This window comes from Camelus ferus, chromosome 6 (genome assembly GCF_009834535.1).
Source record: "Camelus ferus isolate YT-003-E chromosome 6, BCGSAC_Cfer_1.0, whole genome shotgun sequence".
NCBI lineage: Eukaryota > Metazoa > Chordata > Mammalia > Artiodactyla > Camelidae > Camelus > Camelus ferus.
Window position 1 is genome coordinate 82,169,196 of NC_045701.1, and position 20,917 is coordinate 82,190,112.

The 20,917-nt window shown below is 49.9% G+C and overlaps 1 protein-coding gene across 5 annotated transcripts in view; it reads right to left on the reverse strand.

The window, feature by feature from the left end:
• Positions 1-20,917, reverse strand: part of TTC7B (tetratricopeptide repeat domain 7B) — a 225,400-nt gene that overhangs the window by 194,707 nt on the left and 9,776 nt on the right. For 4 of the 5 annotated variants that reach the window (XM_032482502.1, XM_032482503.1, XM_032482505.1 and 1 more), the window contains exons 2-3: positions 10,467-10,621; positions 7,037-7,205 (exon numbers count right to left, since the gene is read on the reverse strand). In XM_032482502.1, the coding sequence (XP_032338393.1) occupies positions 7,037-7,205; positions 10,467-10,621 (324 nt within the window). Of the gene's footprint in view, positions 1-7,036; positions 7,206-10,466; positions 10,622-20,917 lie in introns of those variants that run through there. The other variant, XM_032482506.1, reaches the window with a different exon arrangement.

Sequence of the window (20,917 nt, forward strand, 5' to 3'; positions counted from 1 at the left end):
GTGGGGAGGGCTGGGACCATCCCAGCCACCGCTGTTCCCAACCTCAGGAGTACCTGAGCTCGGACTACATTAATCCCCCACCTGCTGACCTCGGATTTCTATTTCTCAAAGCATTTCCCATTTTTGTCTTATTTATTCTTCTTGGTACTCTTGTCAGAGTATTTTTATCTCCACTTTGCAGACAAGAAAAGTGAGACTTACTAAATTACTTAAGAATCACAGAATAAAATCAGGGGTTAGCAGGTAATCCTCCATGAGAATTTCATCGACCACATGTCCGCTCCGAAGGCGAGGTTACGCTCCAAAGGAAAGGCAGCGCAATAAAGCAAATACAGCATGGCGACCTCAGGCCTTGATTTGAATCCCTCCTCACCTCTGAAATTCAAGCTTTCACCCTCTCTGCAGGGAAAGATAATCCCCACAGTACAGGCTTGTTCTTGGGAGGAAGTGCAACCAGTAACCCTGCAAGCATCATGCCTGCCTCCCTCGAGGAGGGCTGACTCAGTACTAATCCAACAGGAGCTGCCCACCTCACGGTGCGGCCGCTAGAAAGACTTCCAGATAGCAGCGGGGGTGGGGGGTACCCCTGACTAAGGCTATATGCTTCCTCCGTGGTCTCAACATGTGACAGCCTGTTGGGAGTATGACAACACCCAAGTCATAACCACCCACCATCTGAAGAATTTCCAAGTCAATGTGTTTCATTTTTCGATACCACCCAGCTGCCCAGGACTGAGCAAAGTGTGGTGGAGAAACCCTCGAGCGACACCTGACGAAAGCCCCTCAACAATTAACCGTGTCCCTTGTGCTGACGGATCTGAATTCTGCCCTGGGAGGAGGCCCATGGAAGACAGTGAGCAATTCCCAGGGGCCACTTTCCCAAACATTCTGTCAGTGAATGTTTTAAGTCTTCGTCTTCTGGCCTAACGGCTGATCATGCCAAGCTGAGGTCAATGGGTCTGAGAAGACACTGGTTTTCAAGCTGGGGAGAGCAAGGCTGAGAGCCAAACCTTTTTGGAGATGGGTTCTGTATTTGAAGACTATCGCTTAGAAGCTTCGGAGGAACAGGCAGCACTTGTAAAAGCCTCCCCTGAGAGCACCCTAGCCCCTCGGCACTGCCCACCCTAGAAGCAGGCATCTTCGTTCCCTCTCAACACTGCGCCCGGAGGTGGGACACTTACAGCACACAGCAGGCAGTCCAATGAAAGCCACGGGGCCAATGTCACACGAGGAAGGATGTAACCTCTGCAAGGGGAGGCCGTTACATAAGTCAGTTACCACTTCCCCACGGTTGCTCTCATCACAACTGCACTTCTGCCGAGCATGAGAGGCCCACAAGAAGGCCTTAAGAGAAGGGGAGGACTTAAGGGATCAGCCCTGGCCTCTGGCCAAAAAGGAAGGTCCGGTCAGAAGAGACAAGCCCCTTCCCTGGAGCCCTCCAGAGATGCGTTCTCCTCCTCTGCTGGCTCCTCTCCTATCAGCCAATGTACTAAGCAAGTTCCTTATGAAGACACCTGCCTGAGGACTGTGTGAATTACTCCTGCCTCTTAAAGGAACACCACTTGAATCAACAGACCCATCCCAATGTGAACAGCCTTTCGTGATAAAACCGTTAAGGTAGGTCCAACTCTAAAGACCTCCAGCCTTCAGGCCAGCCCGGGGCAAGACTGGAGAAGTGCGCAGTGAAGTCTGTCTCTGGCCCCGCCCTGAAGCAGTCCCTTTAGGGTACCTGCTCCACCTGCCCCTGGCTGCTGGGGACTCCCCATCCTCCACACCATCAACAACTTTCCTCCCAAAGCAGCACTCCAGGCCTCAAATCGCTGCTGAATCTCCCACCTCTTGAATGCCAAACTCTCTGACAGACAAAGCAGACAGGGCTTTGTGTATCTCTCCCCCTCCCCATAACTGGGCATTACTGGGGGCTTCTGGAGAGACCTACCCATTTGGGGTCAAACCCAAGGGATACCTAAAAATAAAAACAGCTGACCTTTGTTGATCTGCCAGGCACTGTGCTAAGTGCTCTTACACATGTTCGCTCACTCAACAACCTCTCTAATGCAGATGGTATTATTATCTCCATTTTACAGATGAAAAGATGGAGCCCCAGTGAGGTGAAAGTACTCTGCACAAGATCCTAGAGCTAGTAAGTGACAGAGCTAGAGACCAAACCTGGGCAGCCTGGCTCCAAACCCCACACTCTGAACCAAGGTGTCAGAAGAGGAGTTTCAAACCCAGGAACAAAGGAGGAATAAAGAAAATGGAGGGGGCTCCATGCAGCTCCCCAACACTGTGACGCCTTCTCCACCTGGGCACAGGTGTCACGCAGCTTGACAGGGAAGCTTCCTACCAAGAAACGTCCCCCCATCCTGGCCCTGCCTACAGTTGATTGTGTGATGTCGGGCAAGTCCCTTACCCATTCTGGCACGTATGACAGATGGTTGCGAAGGCCCCGTCTATATTTTGGAATCAGTCTTTTTCTGCTTTGGTACCATGCCACCTGGAAAGGAAGTTTAATACCACACCGTTGCTTCCAGGTTCATAATTTCCCTCCTCTTGGGCACCAATCCCAAGCCTCAGGTCCTACGTGTCCCCTTTCATTCACCCGAGTGCAGCCTACTTCTCTCTCCCTGCACCCTCCAACAGGTCCCACCTGGTTCAGAGACCAAGCTCTGATGGACATGTCCAAAAGAGGCTTATATGTCCCCCCAATCTCTTCCTTTTCCCAAGTGCCTGGTGGCTATGGTCCTGTAGCAGCTTCTCACCAATGGATGTCAGCAGAGCTGATGTGTGTTCATTCTGCTCACCTTAGATACCTCTCTCTTCTTTCCTTTCCATGAGCTGCAACATGCCAGCCAGCCAGCTTCATTCATCAATCACACAGATGAGGACTGCGCCCTAGCGGATGGGGGAGGAACAGCATCCTCGGAGAACACAGCTGCCCCCAGCCTTGACCAGCTGGACTATCACAGGACCAACACAGGTCTTCCCTCATATTGGAGCCAATGCCTTCGTGGTCCCTTTACTGCAACAGGTACATACCAAGGCTATTTATAAAGGCCATCCCTAGGAAGGCAAGGCACTTACAACTCCCACTGCCCTAGCTGCAGAAAGCTACCCAATGTCCAGTAGATTTAAGTCCCAAAATAGGCACTGGCCATGTGTTCACTGTTCCCAAGCTTCCCCACTTGGGAAAAGGACGTCTGTGGACACTCAGTGTCCTGGAGATGTCACTTGATATCTCAATCTGTACCCAGAGCAAAGATCTCTACTCACTTCATAAACCCAATTCTACCAGAAGCTAAAGGATTTCTCAGTTTTTCTATTCTCATTCTCTGTTTCTCTACTTAGGTTTAAGAGATAGGAGGAGGAGCTGGGGGGATGGAGGGGAATTGAGATCCACTTAGAGGCTCCTTGATGATGGAAATGAACTGAAACGTATAACCTTTGGGAAAGAGATCCATGTTGGGCTCTGTTAGAGTGTGAAGTTGGCACGCTGTTACAGGTATTCATCATAATTGGCAGGGAGTGAGTCTTCATTACCAACATACACTCAGTATGTTATCTAAAGGCAGAGAAAATGCATCTGACCATGAGAGGCTGGGAGCAGAGTCACCCCGAATCACCTGAATTACACGATGGGCATCTTGGTAGATATCTGAGCAGGGGAAATTCTATAAATTTTAATCAATAATTGAGCATCAATCATGATGCTCTGTGCTAGGACACTGTGCTAAGTTCTGAGGATGGCAGACAGACAAAACAAAGAGTTCTTCCTGGAGTGGAACTCACAGACTGGCAGGGTGTCTGATTACAGTACAACTAATTCTAATATGACTTTCACGCAATTCTAACCTACTGCGTATGAGAATTTCAAATATGATGGACTCTGAGCGGGTGAGTCCCAGAGGGCTTCAGGGAAGACAGGACATGTGAGCTTGAGCGCCAGAACTTACAGGAAGGAACTTGGGCAAGTCAAGAGTTAAGGGGGAGGAACAAGTGAGATGGGGCTGAGAGGAGGGGTGTGCATACAAGTCTAGGGTGTTCTCTAGTGGCCTGAGTGTCTTCTACCCGCAGAAACCTTACCTGGCCTGAGTGCATCTGAAGCACAGACCAACAGAGCAGAGTGATTCAGAACGAGGGCTTTGGAGCCGAACACTCTTCAGACTGAGTCCCCCTTCTGTCAGTCAATAGGGGTCTGGAGGTTTAAAAGACAATAAAACCCTAACGTGGTGTTGGCCCACAGGAGGTTCTCATAACTGAATGATGTTGGCTTCTGATTCCCAGCAACCCGAGGCTAACACTGCCCGGCTGGGGAAAGTGCTCCCGGCCACGGCCGGAGTGCAGATGTGGGGGTTCACTGACCTTAGGCTCCGGCTGAGAGCCCTGGTCAAGTCAGACCTCAGGGGACCACGGAAAAGTTGAGGTGACATGTGAAAGCGTGTAGGTCAGTTCCATGGCCTACAGCAGCCTGCAGGTGGCACAGGGAGGGGAGGGGGCTGGTGGGGGTCCAGCCAAGGGGCACCTGCACTCGGCCCCAGCTGGGTCTTGCTCTGGGGGACTGAGGGGACAGCTCTTCCCTTCTTTCCACAGAAGATGGAAAGCCAAATTTGTAACTGGATGGTCCCAATTTGGAAATGTTAGCAGCCTTGGCAACACTGAGCCAGCTTTCTACACCTGCCTTGGGTGCCCACAGGCTAGTGGCTCACAGCTTCTGGCTCAGGAGTTCTCTGTGCACGAACATCCATCACATCCTTGTCGCAACCTCCCCTTAAAAATCCTCAAGGACCTGGATGAGGCAAGAAACACCAAGAAAAGTCCTGCACAGTCAGGACCAGGAGCCTCTTGAGCTCCTTAGAGAACTGGCCTGTGTGTGGGCATCTCCATGAATTAGAGGGGGGATTTCTGTTATTATAAGTCACTTCTTGTGGTCCCCCCACCCCACTTATCCTGTAAGCTAACGTGGACGTCATGTTCACTCTGTGCCAGACACTGTGGTAAGCATTTCACATATACCACCTCATGGAATCCTCATGACGTGCAACGAGAGCCTGACAGGTGGAGAAACTGAGGTACAGAGACGTTAAAAACTTGCACAAGGTCACAGAGCCAGCACGTGACAGAGTAGGAGTTGGACCCAGGCGGGTGGTTCCGGGTTGGTGCCCATAACCATCAGTCTACACTGCCTCTCGCCTGGCTCTCAGGGCCTGGGTCCTCCCAGGCTGTAGGCCACTTCCTCCAGGCAGAAATGACCTGTCCTACTCTCTGGATGTGTGTGACTCCCTGTGCCTACAGAAGTCAGAAACTAACCAGGACTGGGTCTCCCATGAGCCAGCCAGCATGTCCCAGGAGCCACGTGCCTCAGCCCGGTGGCTGGGCTCACTGCTAATCAGCCAGATACTACCCAGGGCAGGACTCAGGGCTCCTGTCCTCCTGGCCACCTTTGCATGGCAGTCACGAGACCAAGCTGGCGGGTGCCACCTGCAGACAGTCTGTCCCACCAGGCTGTCTCAGAGCCCAAATCAAGACCTGAGCTCGTGGTGCTAAGCAGGCCTTAGAGCCGTCCCCGCCCCCCAACAGGCAAACTAACTCGGCTACAGTCCACACGCCCCAAGTTGATCAGATGACTGGAATTGCCAGGTGAAGTCTTGCTCTTTTTGCAGAAAATAACACACACACACACGCACACACACACACGTACAGCTCCCATAGGCCTAGGGCACGTGAGGTGCTGAGTGAACACAAGAGAGAGAAGAAGGCAGCCATCTGGCCCAGACCCCAACACACCCCCAGGCCCGGCACTCTCAGAATCCGAGACAGCCTCAAAGGACTGTGCCCATTAAACTGCCAGGTGCCCTGCCAAGAGTCACAGCATCTTTTCCTAGCTCACAGGGACACTGAAAAGATTAATTAGAAGAACCTGGCAGTACTCAAGTGCAATTCCCCAGGGAACGGAGTGAATACGCCACCCCTGTCACAAAGTTCCTAGGCCTGCCTCCTGCTGGGTCTTTGTTCAGCATTGCACAGGACAACCAAGGCAGACGGCTGGCTGCACACAAGTGGGCAGCTCACTGCTGTCCCAGAGGATCAGCCCGCCCGGGGCCCAGGGTCTGTGCGGCCACAGTCAGCCACTGCGAGCGGTTTGGGTAGTGGGTGGCACGAAGGAAAGGAGCTGCTTCAGATGGTCTCCTTCTTACCCAGGCCTTTATGAGTCCAGTACAAAGTGTCCCTTCTCCTCCAGGAAGCCTTCCTGGCCCTGCTGGCCTACGGTGAGCTTTCCTGCATCTGAAAAGCTGTAACGCATGCCTGGCTTTTCCCATTTGCTATTTTGTTTGAGGCCAGCATTTTAAAATATCATTTAGTAAGTGCTTTACATACATTATGTAACTTAATCCTCACAACTCTTATGAAGTGGATGTGATTACACCCATTTCACAGATGAGGAAATGGCAACTTGGAAAGGTCAAATAATGTATGTGTCCTGCCTTTCTGTCATTTTTTATTCCCATGGGACTGCACTCCCTCACATTAGATTATAAATTCCTCTGTGGCGACCAGGGCAATATTTACCTCTTCTATCCCCTGAGTCCCAGGGCACCCAGGTGGGCACTGTGTGACTGGCTGTCACAGTGACCACTCAGCCTTAAGTAACCCAGAGGTGGCATTAATGAAGAAAAAAGTCATCAGCCACGTGGCCAACTGGCCATATGATAAGAATTCCTATATATGCTGTGAAGCATCTTAATTACCAAGGAAGGTCCCTGCTTAAGCTGCACATTAACCACAGGGAAACTTTACTGAAATGTTTTTCTTTCAGAGACAAGTGAGGAGCTGCAGCCCTAAGGAAACACTGTGTCACTGGGCTTAAAACTATCCAGTGTATGTGGTGGGGCCGACCCCAGCAGTCTCACTGGGAGCTGCCCGAGCTAACCGTCAGCCGAGGGCACAGGGGTCAAACCGTGGGCTCCAGGGAGGCTCTGCGGCTCCAAACAGTGTGACCCAGGGCAAGTCCCCCAGAGAGAGAAGACGCGGACCTCACCTTTGGTGGCGTAGGCATCCGCAGCCATCCGCAACCTGTAAGGGGGGACACCTGTCAGTGGCCAGTCCTCGAGGCCCACCCGGGAGTAAATGTTGAGAGCTTCTTCATAGTCTCCTTCCACATAATGCAACTTGGCCATGATCAGATTGGACTCTTGTAGGAATTCTGACTAGAAGGAAAAGGAGAGAGAAAAACATTTTCCTGTGATATTCTGTGTGGTGCTCCTGCGGGGCCCTGCGGCTCTCCGCCCCACAATGTGCACACAGGTGTTCTTGGCGGTATTGTTCACAATGGCTCCAAAGTGGAACCAGCCCACGTGACCATCAACCAATGAGAAAGGTTAGCAAAATGTGGTCCAGCCCTACCACGGAATCTTACTCAGCCACAACCAGGAATGAAGTACTGACGGCCCCTGTGACAACACAGGTGAACTGCAAAAACATTATGCAAGTGAAAAAGCCAGTCACACAGGCTGCATATTGTGTGTTTCCATCTGTGTGAAACAGCCAGATTGGTCAAGTCTACTGAGGCAGAAAACAGCCTGGAGCGGCCTCGGGCTGGGAGGATGGCGGAACAGGAGGTGACTGACTACTAATGGTTACAGGTTTATTTCCAGGGTGATGAAAATGTTCGAAAATAGAGGTAACAGTGGCACAACTCTGTGAATATACTAAAAACCACTGGATTGTGAAGTGGATGAATTATATGGCATGTGAATTGTATTTCAATAAAGCTGCTGTAAAACAGGCTCCCCTCAGGCCTTGGGCTGGGCTGGGCCAAGAATGGAAGGCGTGTGTTATGGACAAAACCCATGAGCACCGGTCTCAGGAAAGGAGGCCCCCCAGACATCCTGGTGGGTCGCAAAGCACTGGGGGTGCACCAGACTGTAACCCAAATGACCCGAGGAGAGAGGCTTTCTAAACTGGTGCAAAAAACAGGACTTGCTTTCTTTCCAGGGACGGACTCTTCTCACTGAGCCATTCCAGCTTGTTTCGGTGCTGACCCCAGGCCCCCTCCCAGAGGCTGCAAGTTCTAACAGTCCTTCCTCTCCGTCAGGCAGTCCACACCCACTGGCCTCATCCTCTGCCCTCCTCCCACCCCAACTCATCAGCCAGCAAAGAGAAGGTGGCCCAGCCTTCCAAATAAGGAAACATTTATCATCCTCTCCCGGGCCTTCTCCTTGGATCCCTGGCTACACGAGGCCGGATTTTTGAGCCCACAGAAGCCTACCATGAAGCTGTACTCTTTTGTAATCTCTGGCTGAGCTGAGTGGGCAACATATAAGTGACCGGCCAGAGCAGGGTGAAGCTACTGTTTCACCAAGGGAGTCGGCTTCCAGGCTTTCCCTGAAAGGGAGCAGGGACAAGAGGCAGCACTGGAGAGGATGGCAGAATGGGCACAGAGACCAAAGGGAGCAAAAAAGTTTTAAGAGTGGTCCAAGGGAGTGGCACTGATGCAAGACATCAGAATTATATTTGGAAACAGAGAAAGAAATCAAAGCAGACTAAGAAAAGAGAAAAAGAGCTGTGAAAAGAAGCATCCACCACAGGGGCTCCCCACCAGGGTGGGGGCCAGGGCAGGCTTGGGTGTATAGAAAAGGCTTCACCTAGGAGATCCCACTGTGTCCTCCTTGTGTCCCCAGAACTGAGGACCATTGGCTGAGAAGCAAACTGAAGGGGGAGAGGGAGGGGAGTGTTTACTGGGTACAGGGCTTCAGTCTGGGATGATGAAAAGGTTCTGGAGATGGATGTGCTGATACAAATGCAAATACACTTAAAACCACTGAACCGTATACTAAAAAATGGTTATAATGGTAAATTTTATATTTATATTTTACAAGAAAAAAGTTTTAAAAATCAAACCTGAAAAAAAAAAATTAGTTAAAAAAAAAAAACAGTAAACTTGAAGGCGCAGATGGAAAAGACACAGCAGCCTGAAGAAAATCCCAAGTGTCAAGCACAGCATGGGTGCCCTGGGAGAGCCCTGCCGGGTGAGTCCAATCCGCAGCCCTGAGCAGGGGAGGGAACAGCTTGGCCAAGGCCACTGGGCTGCAGGGGACGGCGGAACAGCCCAGCCTTGTGCCCAGCTACCCTGCCCCTCACAAGTGCAATTTTCTTGACTTGAATCTGAAGCCAGGTCTCCTGTCCTAGTCCAGGCTCTTTCTGCCGCCACCCTGCTAGCTTGCTCTGGCCTCTCCAGCCTCAGTTCACTTGCGTTTTCTGGGCACCTACGTGTGCCTGGGGCTTTCACTAGCTCCCAGCCAGAAGACACTGGAACCTGAGGTCAACAGGAGAGGAAGCATCATATCAGCCAGTGTGAGGGGGCGGCCTGGCCAAGCAAGAGCTATACGACTTTGGAGAATTCTTGATAAGGTAGAGGAAGCCAAAAAATGGCAACAGGAGAAAAACTGTCTAGGTAGAGAACCAATAAAATAGCGGGGAAGAAAAATTGGCATGTATCTAGCTCTATTCAGCTGTGAAAGGATGTCTACACCTGAGACTCAGAACAACCTTGAGCTCAGTACGCTTACAGATGAGCAGGAAGGAAAAAGTAAGTCAGAGCTTTAGAAGTTCACTGAAGACTGCCTTTCCCCAACAGAAACACAGCCTAGACTGAACAAGGACCCTAGAGAGGCTGACGGGGTGGCGGGATGCAGTCAGCTGTCTTAATGAGATCTGCCTCGGGACAGCAGTAAGAGCCTGACTTCAGGGCAGGGAAGTGTCCAGAGCCCAGCAGGTGACCTAGCAGCGGGCGGGGGGCCGGGCAGAGGCCTGAAGGCGAGATGAAAGGGGATTCCAAAGAAGCCAGAAAGGAAAGACATGGGAGAGGGAAGCTGAGTACAAACAGAGATCAGAACACAGGGCAGATGACAGAAGGGCGGCGTGCGGGGCTTCCTGTGTCCTGAGGGTCACAGCTCAGGCAGAGGGAAGTCCCTGCCCTGGTTCCTCCCACACCCAGGCGCCAGGCCTGCCGCCGCCAGTATGAACCCCCACGTGGCTCTGGGCCAGAGCAGCCGGGGACATTCACAAGCTGCACATTTTAGGCAGGATATTGTGCAGTGACACTCCTGATTCATTTCTTTCTTTCCAGTGGGACAAAGTGTCAGGTTGAGTTCTGGGCCACATATAACAGCTCTATTCTAAGCACCTGGGGAAGATTAGTGCCATGTTTCAGGATAATGTGCCATTGGAGACTCATCAGAGAGGCCCTATTGGTCTGGAAGCCCCACAAAGAGGTCAGCCAGCCAAGGGCTGACACAGTGACCGCACAGGGAGCCGGCCTGCTTCTAGGAAGACGAGCCCCAGAAGCGTGCGGGTGTGTTCCGACCATCGCCCAGTTCATCCCAGGCATCCTTTCATCCATATGCTTCCTGGAGGAGGTGGAGCCAGCATCTCCCCAGTGTCCCCCTCATCCCAGAGACCCACGGTACCTTGAGGTTCCCTCGGTCCAGGGCAGCGGTCAGATGCTTGCGAACCTCGGTAAGCTGGGGCCTGGGGCCTCGGGGACTGGCCCCCTGCCGCAGAGGGTGTTCCTTCAGGTACTGCTCCAGCTTTGACTCCCCGAGCAGGAGTTCAGCCATGTCATCTGAAAAGAACACAATGAGAAGCTAAATGGGGGCGAGGAATGGTCTATGTGCTGGGAACCGCCCCCCCCGCCAAGGACCTTAGGACGGCAAGTAGGCACCATCTGACAGTGAACTCTGCTCATTAGTAAAGAATGTTCCAGAGTGTGTATGCAAAAGCTCAGGTATTTAGTCATTCCTCTGAACTAGAAAGATGGACACACATTAACTTGGAGAGATCTCAAGTTCAGTAGAAAACACCAAGTTGTCTTATGATTTATTGAGTATGATCTTTACAAAACCCAATACTCTGTATTTTCCAAGAGTGATGCAGTGAAATCTTCTAGCTCTTTTGTGCTTGTACATGGACATGAGCTGGTGAAACATCTTGTGTAGTCAGATTCTTAAAACAAGTTTATGTCAAAATGAACTGATTGCATGCAGTCTGTTTCTACCTAAAAATCAAAGCTATACACACGTGATAACTGGGAATGTTTGTATGAAGGTTTTACTCCTAAGGGTACATTACTTATAACTTTGTTAACGTCTGTGTTGGCTTGTTAATTAGAATAAAAACCTCACTCCATGAAGACCTACTGCATAGCACAGGCAACAATACTCAGTATATTGTAATAACCTGTACAGGAAAAGAATTTGAAAAAGAATAGATATAGATATACATGTAGATATGTATAACTGAATAATTTTGCTTTACACCTGAAACACTGTAAATCAACTATAGTTCAATTAAAAAAAAAAATTCCAAGAGCAAGTAGCTCTTTGGAATCCATACATCCAGGTAGTTCTGAATAAACCCAGAATGATTCATACCCCAGCCTGAACATGGTCCATTTTTTTTCTGTGATGGGATAGAACATAACTGTATTAAAATATAAAAGCAGTGTTTAAAGGTCTGGAAGGATATAACTCAAACTCATGGCACCGGGGTGTGGGGAGGACCTCAATGGGGCTGAGTAGAAAAACGGACTTTGGCTTTATCTGTAACAGCCTGGCCCTAGAAAGGAGAATAGGCTTGCCCATTATTTGTGCAATCTAAAATTAACTTTAAAAACAAAAATCAAAGAGGAGCCACTGAGATTTTGAAAACCAGGTCCCCTGAAGGCTGAGAGCTGTAACGAGAGCCTTTCCAAGTCCTCTGGTCAGTGACTCAAAGCTGCCGAATCTAGTTCTCAGCAGCCCCTCTATCCGTGCACTGGAAAGCCAAAAATAATCCTTTAGAGATGAGACCAAAGTTCCTGGGAGGAGCCAAGCAACACCAAAACAGGGCTGAGTTCAGTTGCTGGACACAAGAATTCTCTAGTGGTCCACAAAGAGAAAGCAATCGCCTACAAGATGCGGAGGATGTCAGGCCGGCCCCACGGCCTGCGTGGAGACCATGAGGCCATGTCTGCACAAGAGCCCAGGGACACAGAGGGAAGCCCAGGTGAATGGGCCCAGCACAAACCCTGGTCAGGCACGAAAGCCACGGGCAGCTTCCCCCCAGAAGCATGAGCCCTTCTTAAGAAAGAAATGTAGCTAATAGTCCTGAAGTCCAGGACTCAGGGATGACCACGTGTAGGCGGAGGTCTGATGGTGAGAATCAGAGCAACTACATGTAAAATACGAAAGGCCTTCGAGAAGTACAGAACAGAACATGGGTGTTACAAACCAAAGTGATGCAAAAACAGTAATACGTCAAAAACTGGGGGCAGCTTCAGGGGCCACATCCTCATCTTTCAAAACCCTGTACTATATGTTTAAAGGAAACAGTGACTGGATAAAGAAGTTGTGGTATATTTATGTAATGGAATACTCTTCTGCCATAAAAAAGAATAAAATAATGCCATTTGCAGCAATGTGGATGGACCTAGAGATCGTCATTCTAAGTTAAGTAAGCCAGAAAGAGAAAGAAAAATACCATATATCACTCATATGTGGAATCTAAAAAAAAAAGGGACACTATGAACTCATCTACAAAACAGAAACAGACTCGCAGACTTAGTAAATAATCTTAAGGTTACTGCGGAAAGGGGGTGGGAAGGGATAAATTTGGGAGTTTGAGATTTTAAAATGTTAGCTACTATATACAAAAATAGATTTTTTTAAATAAGTGTCTTTTGTATAGCACAGGGAACTATGTTCAATATCTTGTAATAACCTTTAATGAAAAAAACATGAAAACAAATACATGTATGTATGTGCATGACTGGGACATTCTGCTGTACACCAGAGAGTGACACATTGTAATTGATTATACTTCAGTTTAAAAAAATTCATTTGTAAAGAAAACAAACAAACAAAAAAATAACATGACTCCAATCTTTTTAAAACTTTATTGGACTCTTTAGGAAATGATGTCACATGGTGAAGCATGTATTAGGAGCTCAACAACTCCTTCAGATTCAGTTCCTTCTTTCCATGAATACTTATCAACACTTTATTTTCTAAATACAGCATTGCTGCATAGAAATATATGCAAGCCACACGTTACTTTAAAAGTTTTAGTAGCTATATTAAAAGACAAAAAAAGAAACAGGTGAAGTTAATTGTTCATTTTAATAATATATTTTACTTAACTCAATATATCCAAAATTATCAGTTTAACAAGTAATTAGTACTTTCAATTGTACTTAAAAATTACACTTATCTTACTGAGATATCTTACATTCTTTTTCATATTAAGTTTTTCTAAATCCAGTGTACCTTACACTTGCAGCCCACCTCATTTCGAACCTGCCACATTTCAAGGGGTCAACAGCTACACAAGGCTAGTGGTTACTATATTGGACAGGAGGATAACGGGTGTTTATAAAAGTATGTCCATGTCTCTTTGTATCTGTCTGTGTCCCTAGGAAGATGTCTAAAATGTATCACTGGAGTAAATGACAGGAATTTCTGAATGACAGCATTTGGGATAATTTTTAAATTCTCATCTTTGTAGTTTGAATTATTTATATTGAGCAGAATAATTTTATATTACTTTTAGAAAAATTTCTTTACAAATTGGAATTCTTCTTTAAAACTGGAAGTATACATATATATACTTTCAGTTTATATATATATATCATGTATGTATGTGTGTATATATATATATCATGATATTAATAGTGGTTATTTCTGAGTGGTAAGACTACCAGTATACACAGAATTTCTTTTCTGTATACTTTAAGTTTCAAAAAATAACATAAAGTAAAACAGGATTCAGAGTCCTAGATTTAAATCTCAGCTTGTCACTCTGTGACTCTGGCCCTAGGATTTAACCTCAGCATTTTGGGGGGCAATTCTAAGAAAGGCCCTCTGTACACCCGAGCTGAGGGTTCCTCACCCATTGTTGCACATTATTCTGCATTATCCCAAATTATCCCACATCATTCCCTGCCCCTCCAGCTCACCTCTCTGTTGCTGACCCTCTGACCCTGCATCTGAGCAGAATCCCCAGGCCAGAGAGCAGAAAGGACAAGCAGCAGGACAGGAGGAGCCTTGGTCTCCAACACTCAGGAGCTGCCATCAAGCCCTGGATGCTGCTTATGATCAGTTATTATATGAGAAACATTAACTTCAACCTCGTTCTGCTTAAGCCGTTGTTATTCTGACCTTTGTTATGGCGGCCACACTGGAATCCTAAGCAGACCTCCCAAACACAAAAACAGGCTTTAAGCTGAGAACCACTGGGAAAACTTACCAACACCCATCCCCGAGTTCACCGCTTTCTAAACAGCCCTCTGCAGACCCAGCTGAGAGCTTTGGTGGAGCCCCTAGACACTCCACCTCTCCTCTTTCATGGGTTTTTACTTCCTAGGCTTGCAAAAATGTTCATGTAAACAAAGGACTGCATGGTTAAAGCAGAGTGTAAAAACCACTCCTGTGATGCTCTGTGGAACTCACGTCCTTTGTGTTAACTGGTCTCCTGACACTGGGGCCACGCACCAGTCTTGATGCAAGAAGTGAGGAGAACCCGGCACTGTAGAGCAGCTGGGAGGGCCCTGGCAAAGGCTGAGTTGAGAGGAAGAGCCTCTCCTCAGAATCAGGAGACACCGCCCCTTTTCTCGTGGAGGCTGGAGTCCTTCAGGACTGTTCAGCACGGTGCGGGATCTAACAAAGATGCCGGCAGCCCTTGCTGGCTGGAGGAGGTGGATACAAAGCCTTCACCAAGAGTGTCACAGGTATATGTTTGCCAGGAGGAAAATATAGGGAAGGGCATTCTGGGCAGAAGGAACAGAATATGCAAAGGCACGACACAGCACAACAGTTGTTTGGGGCACTTCAAGTAGTTTGTTAGAGCTGAAACATGAGACGAAGAGGGAGAGGGGTAGTCGAGGGAGTATCCTGCCAGGTAGGAAGGATCAACACCTCAGTTCTGAAGGAGCTGCACACTCTGAGCAAAGAGCTTACAGTCTAATTTGAAATTTAGCATGGTAGCTACGAAATCATTTTAGCAATTTTAAAATTTCCAGCCTCCAATCAATCTCCCAAGCAAATTATGTTTTCTTGGCTTCCCTTCAAAAAAGATGACTTCCCTGCTACACAGTCTCCCAATGAGGAGGGCAGAGATCGTGAAAATATCAACCAGCTCATGCCAGACGAATGATACAGTCCTAATGATGGAAGGGGCTCCACGGGCACTGGCTGCACTGGTCCAGGACCTCACAGCTTCCCAATCAGAATCCACTGTCAACAAAAGAAACAGATGTCACCTACCCAGCAGTTTTTGTCCAACTGTGGTGTCCCACTACATGCTAGGACAGTGAGGCACAAGGAAAAAAGGCACCTTGGGGCATACAAGAAAATTAATTCCAGCTGGATTAAAAGAATTAAATATAAAGAGGATCAGAATGTTAAAAATAGACTTTCACTTCCAGCCAAGATGGACCAACTTTACCCTCCCATCTGAAATCAGGCAACAGAGGAAAGCGATCTCTGAGACCAGGGTGGCAAACGAGGTGCACCCTACGATTGCCTGGAGGGTTTTCCAGCCACAACACAGGAACAGGGAAAGCGGACATCAGAATCTTGCCCCATAAAAGACTTCAATCTGAGTATCTCTTCCTCCACTTGCCTACTCCCACTCCCGGGCACAGGGCAGAGCACACGGATGCCACAGCTGAGGGAGGGCAGCAGGACTGCAAAGTGGGGCCAGACGTGGACTTTCCAGAATGGGGAAGCCCGGTGGTACAATGCGAGGGAAGAGCTTTGGCCTCAGGCAGCCCTGGGCTTGAACCCCTGCCTCTCAGCTTGCTAGCTGTGTGGTACTGGGCAAGTTCCTTAACCCCTCTGAGTCTTGGTTTCCCCACCCGGCTACTGTGAGGACTAGAGACGACACATGTAATGCATATGGTGTCAGGCAGGTGCTGAATACATGTTAGTTACTGTTGCTGTTATTTTCATTCCTTCAGGACTTACTATTTCCCAGAGTGGTTATGTTGGATGTGGTGGGGCCAGAGAGCTCTCTGAGACACAGTCGCTGTGCTCGAGAGGCCTGCAGTCTAGCTGAAGTATACGGATGCTGTGCACCATCCATCACTAGCCAAGCCATACGGAGCTCTTACCAAACGCCAAGCAGCGTGCCAGGCAGTTCACATCATCCCGTGAGTCCTCCAAACAGGACACTGAGACAATTATTATCTCCACCTCACAGACAGGGAACCAGGCACCACAGGTGGAGCAACACGCCAAAGGCCACAGAGTCCATCTGTCCTGGAGCTGGGATTAGAACACAGGCCACTCCCTGCCCTGACTCCCCAGCAGGCCAGGCACAAACCATGTGAACGACATTTTGAGAGAAGGGGATCGGCTTCCTTCCCAACCCTGGCCAAGCCGCTTAACCCCTCCACTGCAAGGGCAGGACAGGCAGTTTCTAAGTCCCTGTCCTGCACCACCAGCTGGGATTCTCCGGTGACTGAAGTGAGGGGGCGCTCAGGGGTGCCTGGGGCTGGTCTCACCTTTCCCACGGGCATTTTGTGGGGGTTAAGCGAAGTGGCAGAAACCAGCTCCCCAGTGACTTAAATAGATAGAAAGCCTAGAACCAAACAGAGAGCACTCCTGAGGACCCTCATGGGAAGAGCGAGGGAAATTAGCCCCCCGCAGGGGACTCTGGTCCCCGTTCCCTCTCCACAGACAATCCCATAAGCCTCGCGGCCAGTGTGGCTCTGCCCAGGGGGCCTTGGCCTCCCTGATGCCCCCAGGGAAGGAGTAGCTATACCCTTTGCCTCTTAAGTGACTGTCCCTTCCTCACAGCCTTCTCCCTTGTGGAATGAACAGCTGGAACTGAAATTTGATCAGATGGGGAAGAAAAAACTTAAGATTTCTACTCTGTTCCAGGGAGTACTTGATACCAATACAAAAAATCTCAACCACTCGGTTTATATGTCAATAGAGAAGCATTAGGTCTATTCAACCCATTCCTGCCGTGGCTCTGATCCAAGAGGAAAAAACAAACCCCTATTGAAGTAGGAACTGGTTCTTCAGTGTCCCCTTTGTTACCAGCAGAGACAGCCAGGTTCTCCATTTCCCAGTCTCCATACAACCTCAGTGAATTTCATCCCTGCGTCTGTTTGGCTTCTTGTAAATCACAGGTACCTTAACAGTTGCAGTCCTTGTGCTTCTCCGGCCTCCCAAGGAGTGTTCACAGAAAGACAGAGGCTATCGGATAGCACTGGGAGGAGTATAGCCCAATACGAGTGTCTACAGAGTGCAACGTAGCAACACCTACAAAACAAGGTATGCACCCGTGCCACGTGACCCAGAAATTCCAGTTCCCCTTCGTCCGCAGACACACGCACTCTTGAGAACAAAGGTGCACATATAGGGATGTTTACTGCACGCAGCCCTACTGGTAACGGCAAAGGATAGAAACAATGCAGGGGACCTGCTGAACCGATGAACCCCAGGCAAGGAGACAGAGTGTGTCCATTAAACAAAGGGAACAGATCGAAATACAACTCTGGGGTAGCCCAACTGCACCAACGGCCAGGTCCTCATGCTTCCCTGAATCCACATGCTTTGGGGCCTTTCTCACTCACCCTGGGCTTGGCCTCATGACTTGCTTCCATTAATATGACAGTAGTAAATCTGACGCACACAGAAACTTGGAAAGGGGCCTGCTCAGTTCTGCTTCCCTCTTGCTTCTCCGTGACCACCATGAGAACAAGCTTGGCCAGCCTGGAAGTAGAAGGCTGAAAGGCCACGTGCAACAGGGCTGAGGGGTCTCCGTGAGACCCTGGCACGCAAGAGAGCCCAGCCAAGGACAGCTGTGTCCCTGAGCTGACCTACCGCAGGCGGCTGATGCAGGAGCACGCTCTGGCCAGCCCAGAAACATGAAAAATAATAAAACAGTGATTGTTTCAAGGCACTTAATGTTGGGATGGTTTGTTACACAGTCAAAGGAAACAATCTCAAAGACAGAGGGATAAAAATAGGGAGCAGAGTATGTCACCACTGTGTGTGAAAAAAACCCAACAATACACTTTCTTATAAATGTACAGGTATACAGAGTGCTTCTGAAAGGACCCCTAGGGAAGTCCAAAGAGTGGTTGTTTCTGCAGAAGGGAGCAAGAGAACCTGGAGATGATATAGGAAGGCAGCTGCTTTTCGCTACATACTCCTTTGCATTATTAGATTTTTATAACTGTATACATTTGTTACCTACACAAAACATTAACTGGTTAATTTAAAATGAAAAAAAGGTGGCCTGTGTTACAGTGTGCTCCAAATAGAGAGCGGCTGGTCTGGTCATCCACAGAGAGGTTCCTACGACCAACACGGGAAGGTGTTTCAAGTCTGCGGTTACTACTGAGAGCCCATCTCCCGCTCTCCCTGGGCCTCCTACAGAGCAGGATCCAGGAGAGACAGACAGACAGGCAGACAACTGATCCTGGGGCGTGGGGAGACGACTGCGGGGGCTAATCTGGGAAGGCGAGAACAGAAGGGATTCAGAGCAAAGGTGAGGGGGCTGCAGGCCTTTGAGGAACTGAAGTCTCCAAGCAGGGAAGCAGGAAACCAGGTCAACTCGGTGGGAGGAAACGAGCGGGTCCCCTGATTGTTTCTATTTCCTAGAAAAAGAATGAGGCAAGGTCATGAGCAAGGAGTGAGAGCATGGCATTGAGAGGAGGTACAGGATCTAAGAAGGGAAGAGAACATGCGATGGATGTTCTGGACAGTGGGGACAAACCTACTGGAGGAGCAGCAGTGCCTCTGAGGTCCCCGGTCACCAAGGGCATGTGGTCAGCGAGGTGAGGGCGTCCCTCAGCAGCATGCCTGGGTAGGCGGGGCTGGGCTGAACCAGGCAGGGTAGGGGCACTGTCATGCAGCAGGACGGGGAAGGGAAGGGCTCACACCTCAACTAGAAAAATGAATTAGCCGTCCTATACCTGTCTTCAAATCTAAGTCAGATCACGTCACCCCTCCCCTCAAAACCCTGCAGTGGCCCCCTCTCTCCCAAAGTGAGGACCCAGCTCCTTGTAACTGATCACCTTAGCTCTGACCTCCACCCTGATCTCCCTTACATTCAGGGTCGACCTCCAGCGCTGGGCACATAGCAGGGGTTCCAGACACATTTCTGGAATGAGCCAATCATGTCTCCCCTCCATAGACAGGGCCCAGCCAAGTACCTTAGTCTCTGGGACTCAGCTTCCCTGCCCGCCGGGCGCCTGGCGCACAGTCGGGGTGTCCCTGCTGACTGAGACCCAGGCCTCCCCATTCCTACCTTGGGCCCCCACTGTCCCCCTTCCACTATTTTTGTTTAGGCTGTGACCCAGTTCAGGGGGCCTGGCTACCTGGAACTCTGGACTGACAGGCAAAGAGGGCATAAGGCAAAGACTAAAGAGCTCAGAAGAAGTTGGCAGAAACAACATTTGGGGAAAGTGTTGGTAGTCAGAGTCCAGGCTTCATGCCAAAGCCCCCTCCCACCTGCCGTCCATACACAGTGCAGAAGCTGAAGGACAGGACGGGAGAGTAAAACGTGGAAGAGAAGACAATGCTTCCACTGCACTGGCAGAACTGACAAGTACACTGGTCTCACATGCACACACGTGTATGCACATGCACACACATGCATGCACACACACACGTGCACACACACACATGCACACATGCACGCTTCCCCTAGAGAAACCTCGTCTGAGAAAAGACAAGGTAACTTGAAAGTCATGAGCTTGGAGTTGACTTGGCCTGGCCCCAGAGCTCAGCAGGGCAGGAAGTGACTCTGATGGGCAGGGGGGATGTTATCAGGCCAGCCCAGAAGGCTTGGAAATGGCTCTCAGGAAGCCAGCCCCACACAGACAAGTTAAACGTACACCCACACAGAGTCCATGAGTTCCTCCTGAAGACTCAAAGCCCCGGCCCAGTCCTTGCCTTCAAGGAGAAGGGTCTGCAGGGAGGCAGGCACCCCTAAGCCCCGTTCAGTGGCTTGGAAAGACCACCAGGGACACTCAGAAGGGTGTCAGAGCAAGTGAGGTCTGAGGAGCCTGAGGAATTTCTCCAAATGAGGTTCCAGGCATAAGGGTGACTGGACACAACTGGGGTGTGTGCTGGAGCAGGGCAGGGAGGGGGCTGCCAGGCTGTGGGGCAGCTGCAAAGGGCCTGGGAGACCCACTTTCCCAGACCTCCAGGCCCAGGACTCAGTAGAGGGCTGACTCCCTTGGCCTGCTGCATGGGGGGCCAAGGAAGGGGGTGCGGCACCCTGGTCTTGGCACCCCACGCAGTGGTATCACCTCGCTGACCGGACACCCCTCCAAGGCTGGCTAACTTGAGAGAAAACTGCTGCTCATTAGGCTGAGAACCCACAAGGGCAGAGAGGGCAGTTCCTCTAGGGAGCCAGGCCTCACAGCAAAGAGGCTGAGCCAGCCCGAACGTGGGAAGAGAAGGACAAGGGGGCAGTGAGGGGATGGGCCTCCCAGCAAACGTCCACCCTGCAGTTGCCCAAGAAACAGAAGGGAAGGCCACCGGCAGTCGGTCAGTCCAAACAATAATCCACCAGCCTGGACTCACCGACCCCAGGCAGGCCCCAGCCCAGTCACACTAGGATGACACCAAGAAGCTCAGATGTGAGACCACATGGGAGTGGACCCTCCCTCCCCGGGGCCTCCACAGCCCTTGTCCCTCCACCACCCTGGCTGCACCACTTGTCGGCCACCTCTCCATGTACCAGACCTGGCGATCACTCTGTTCTGGGCCCTCAGCACAAGGGCAGCACCCAGGAGGTGCTCAGTAGGTGTCTGATGAGTAAATGAAGCCAAGTTAACTCTGCAGAGCAGAGGCCAAGTTGTTCACTTAATGTTTAGTTGAGTATCTACTGTGTGCCAGCCTTGTGCTTGGTCCTTGAG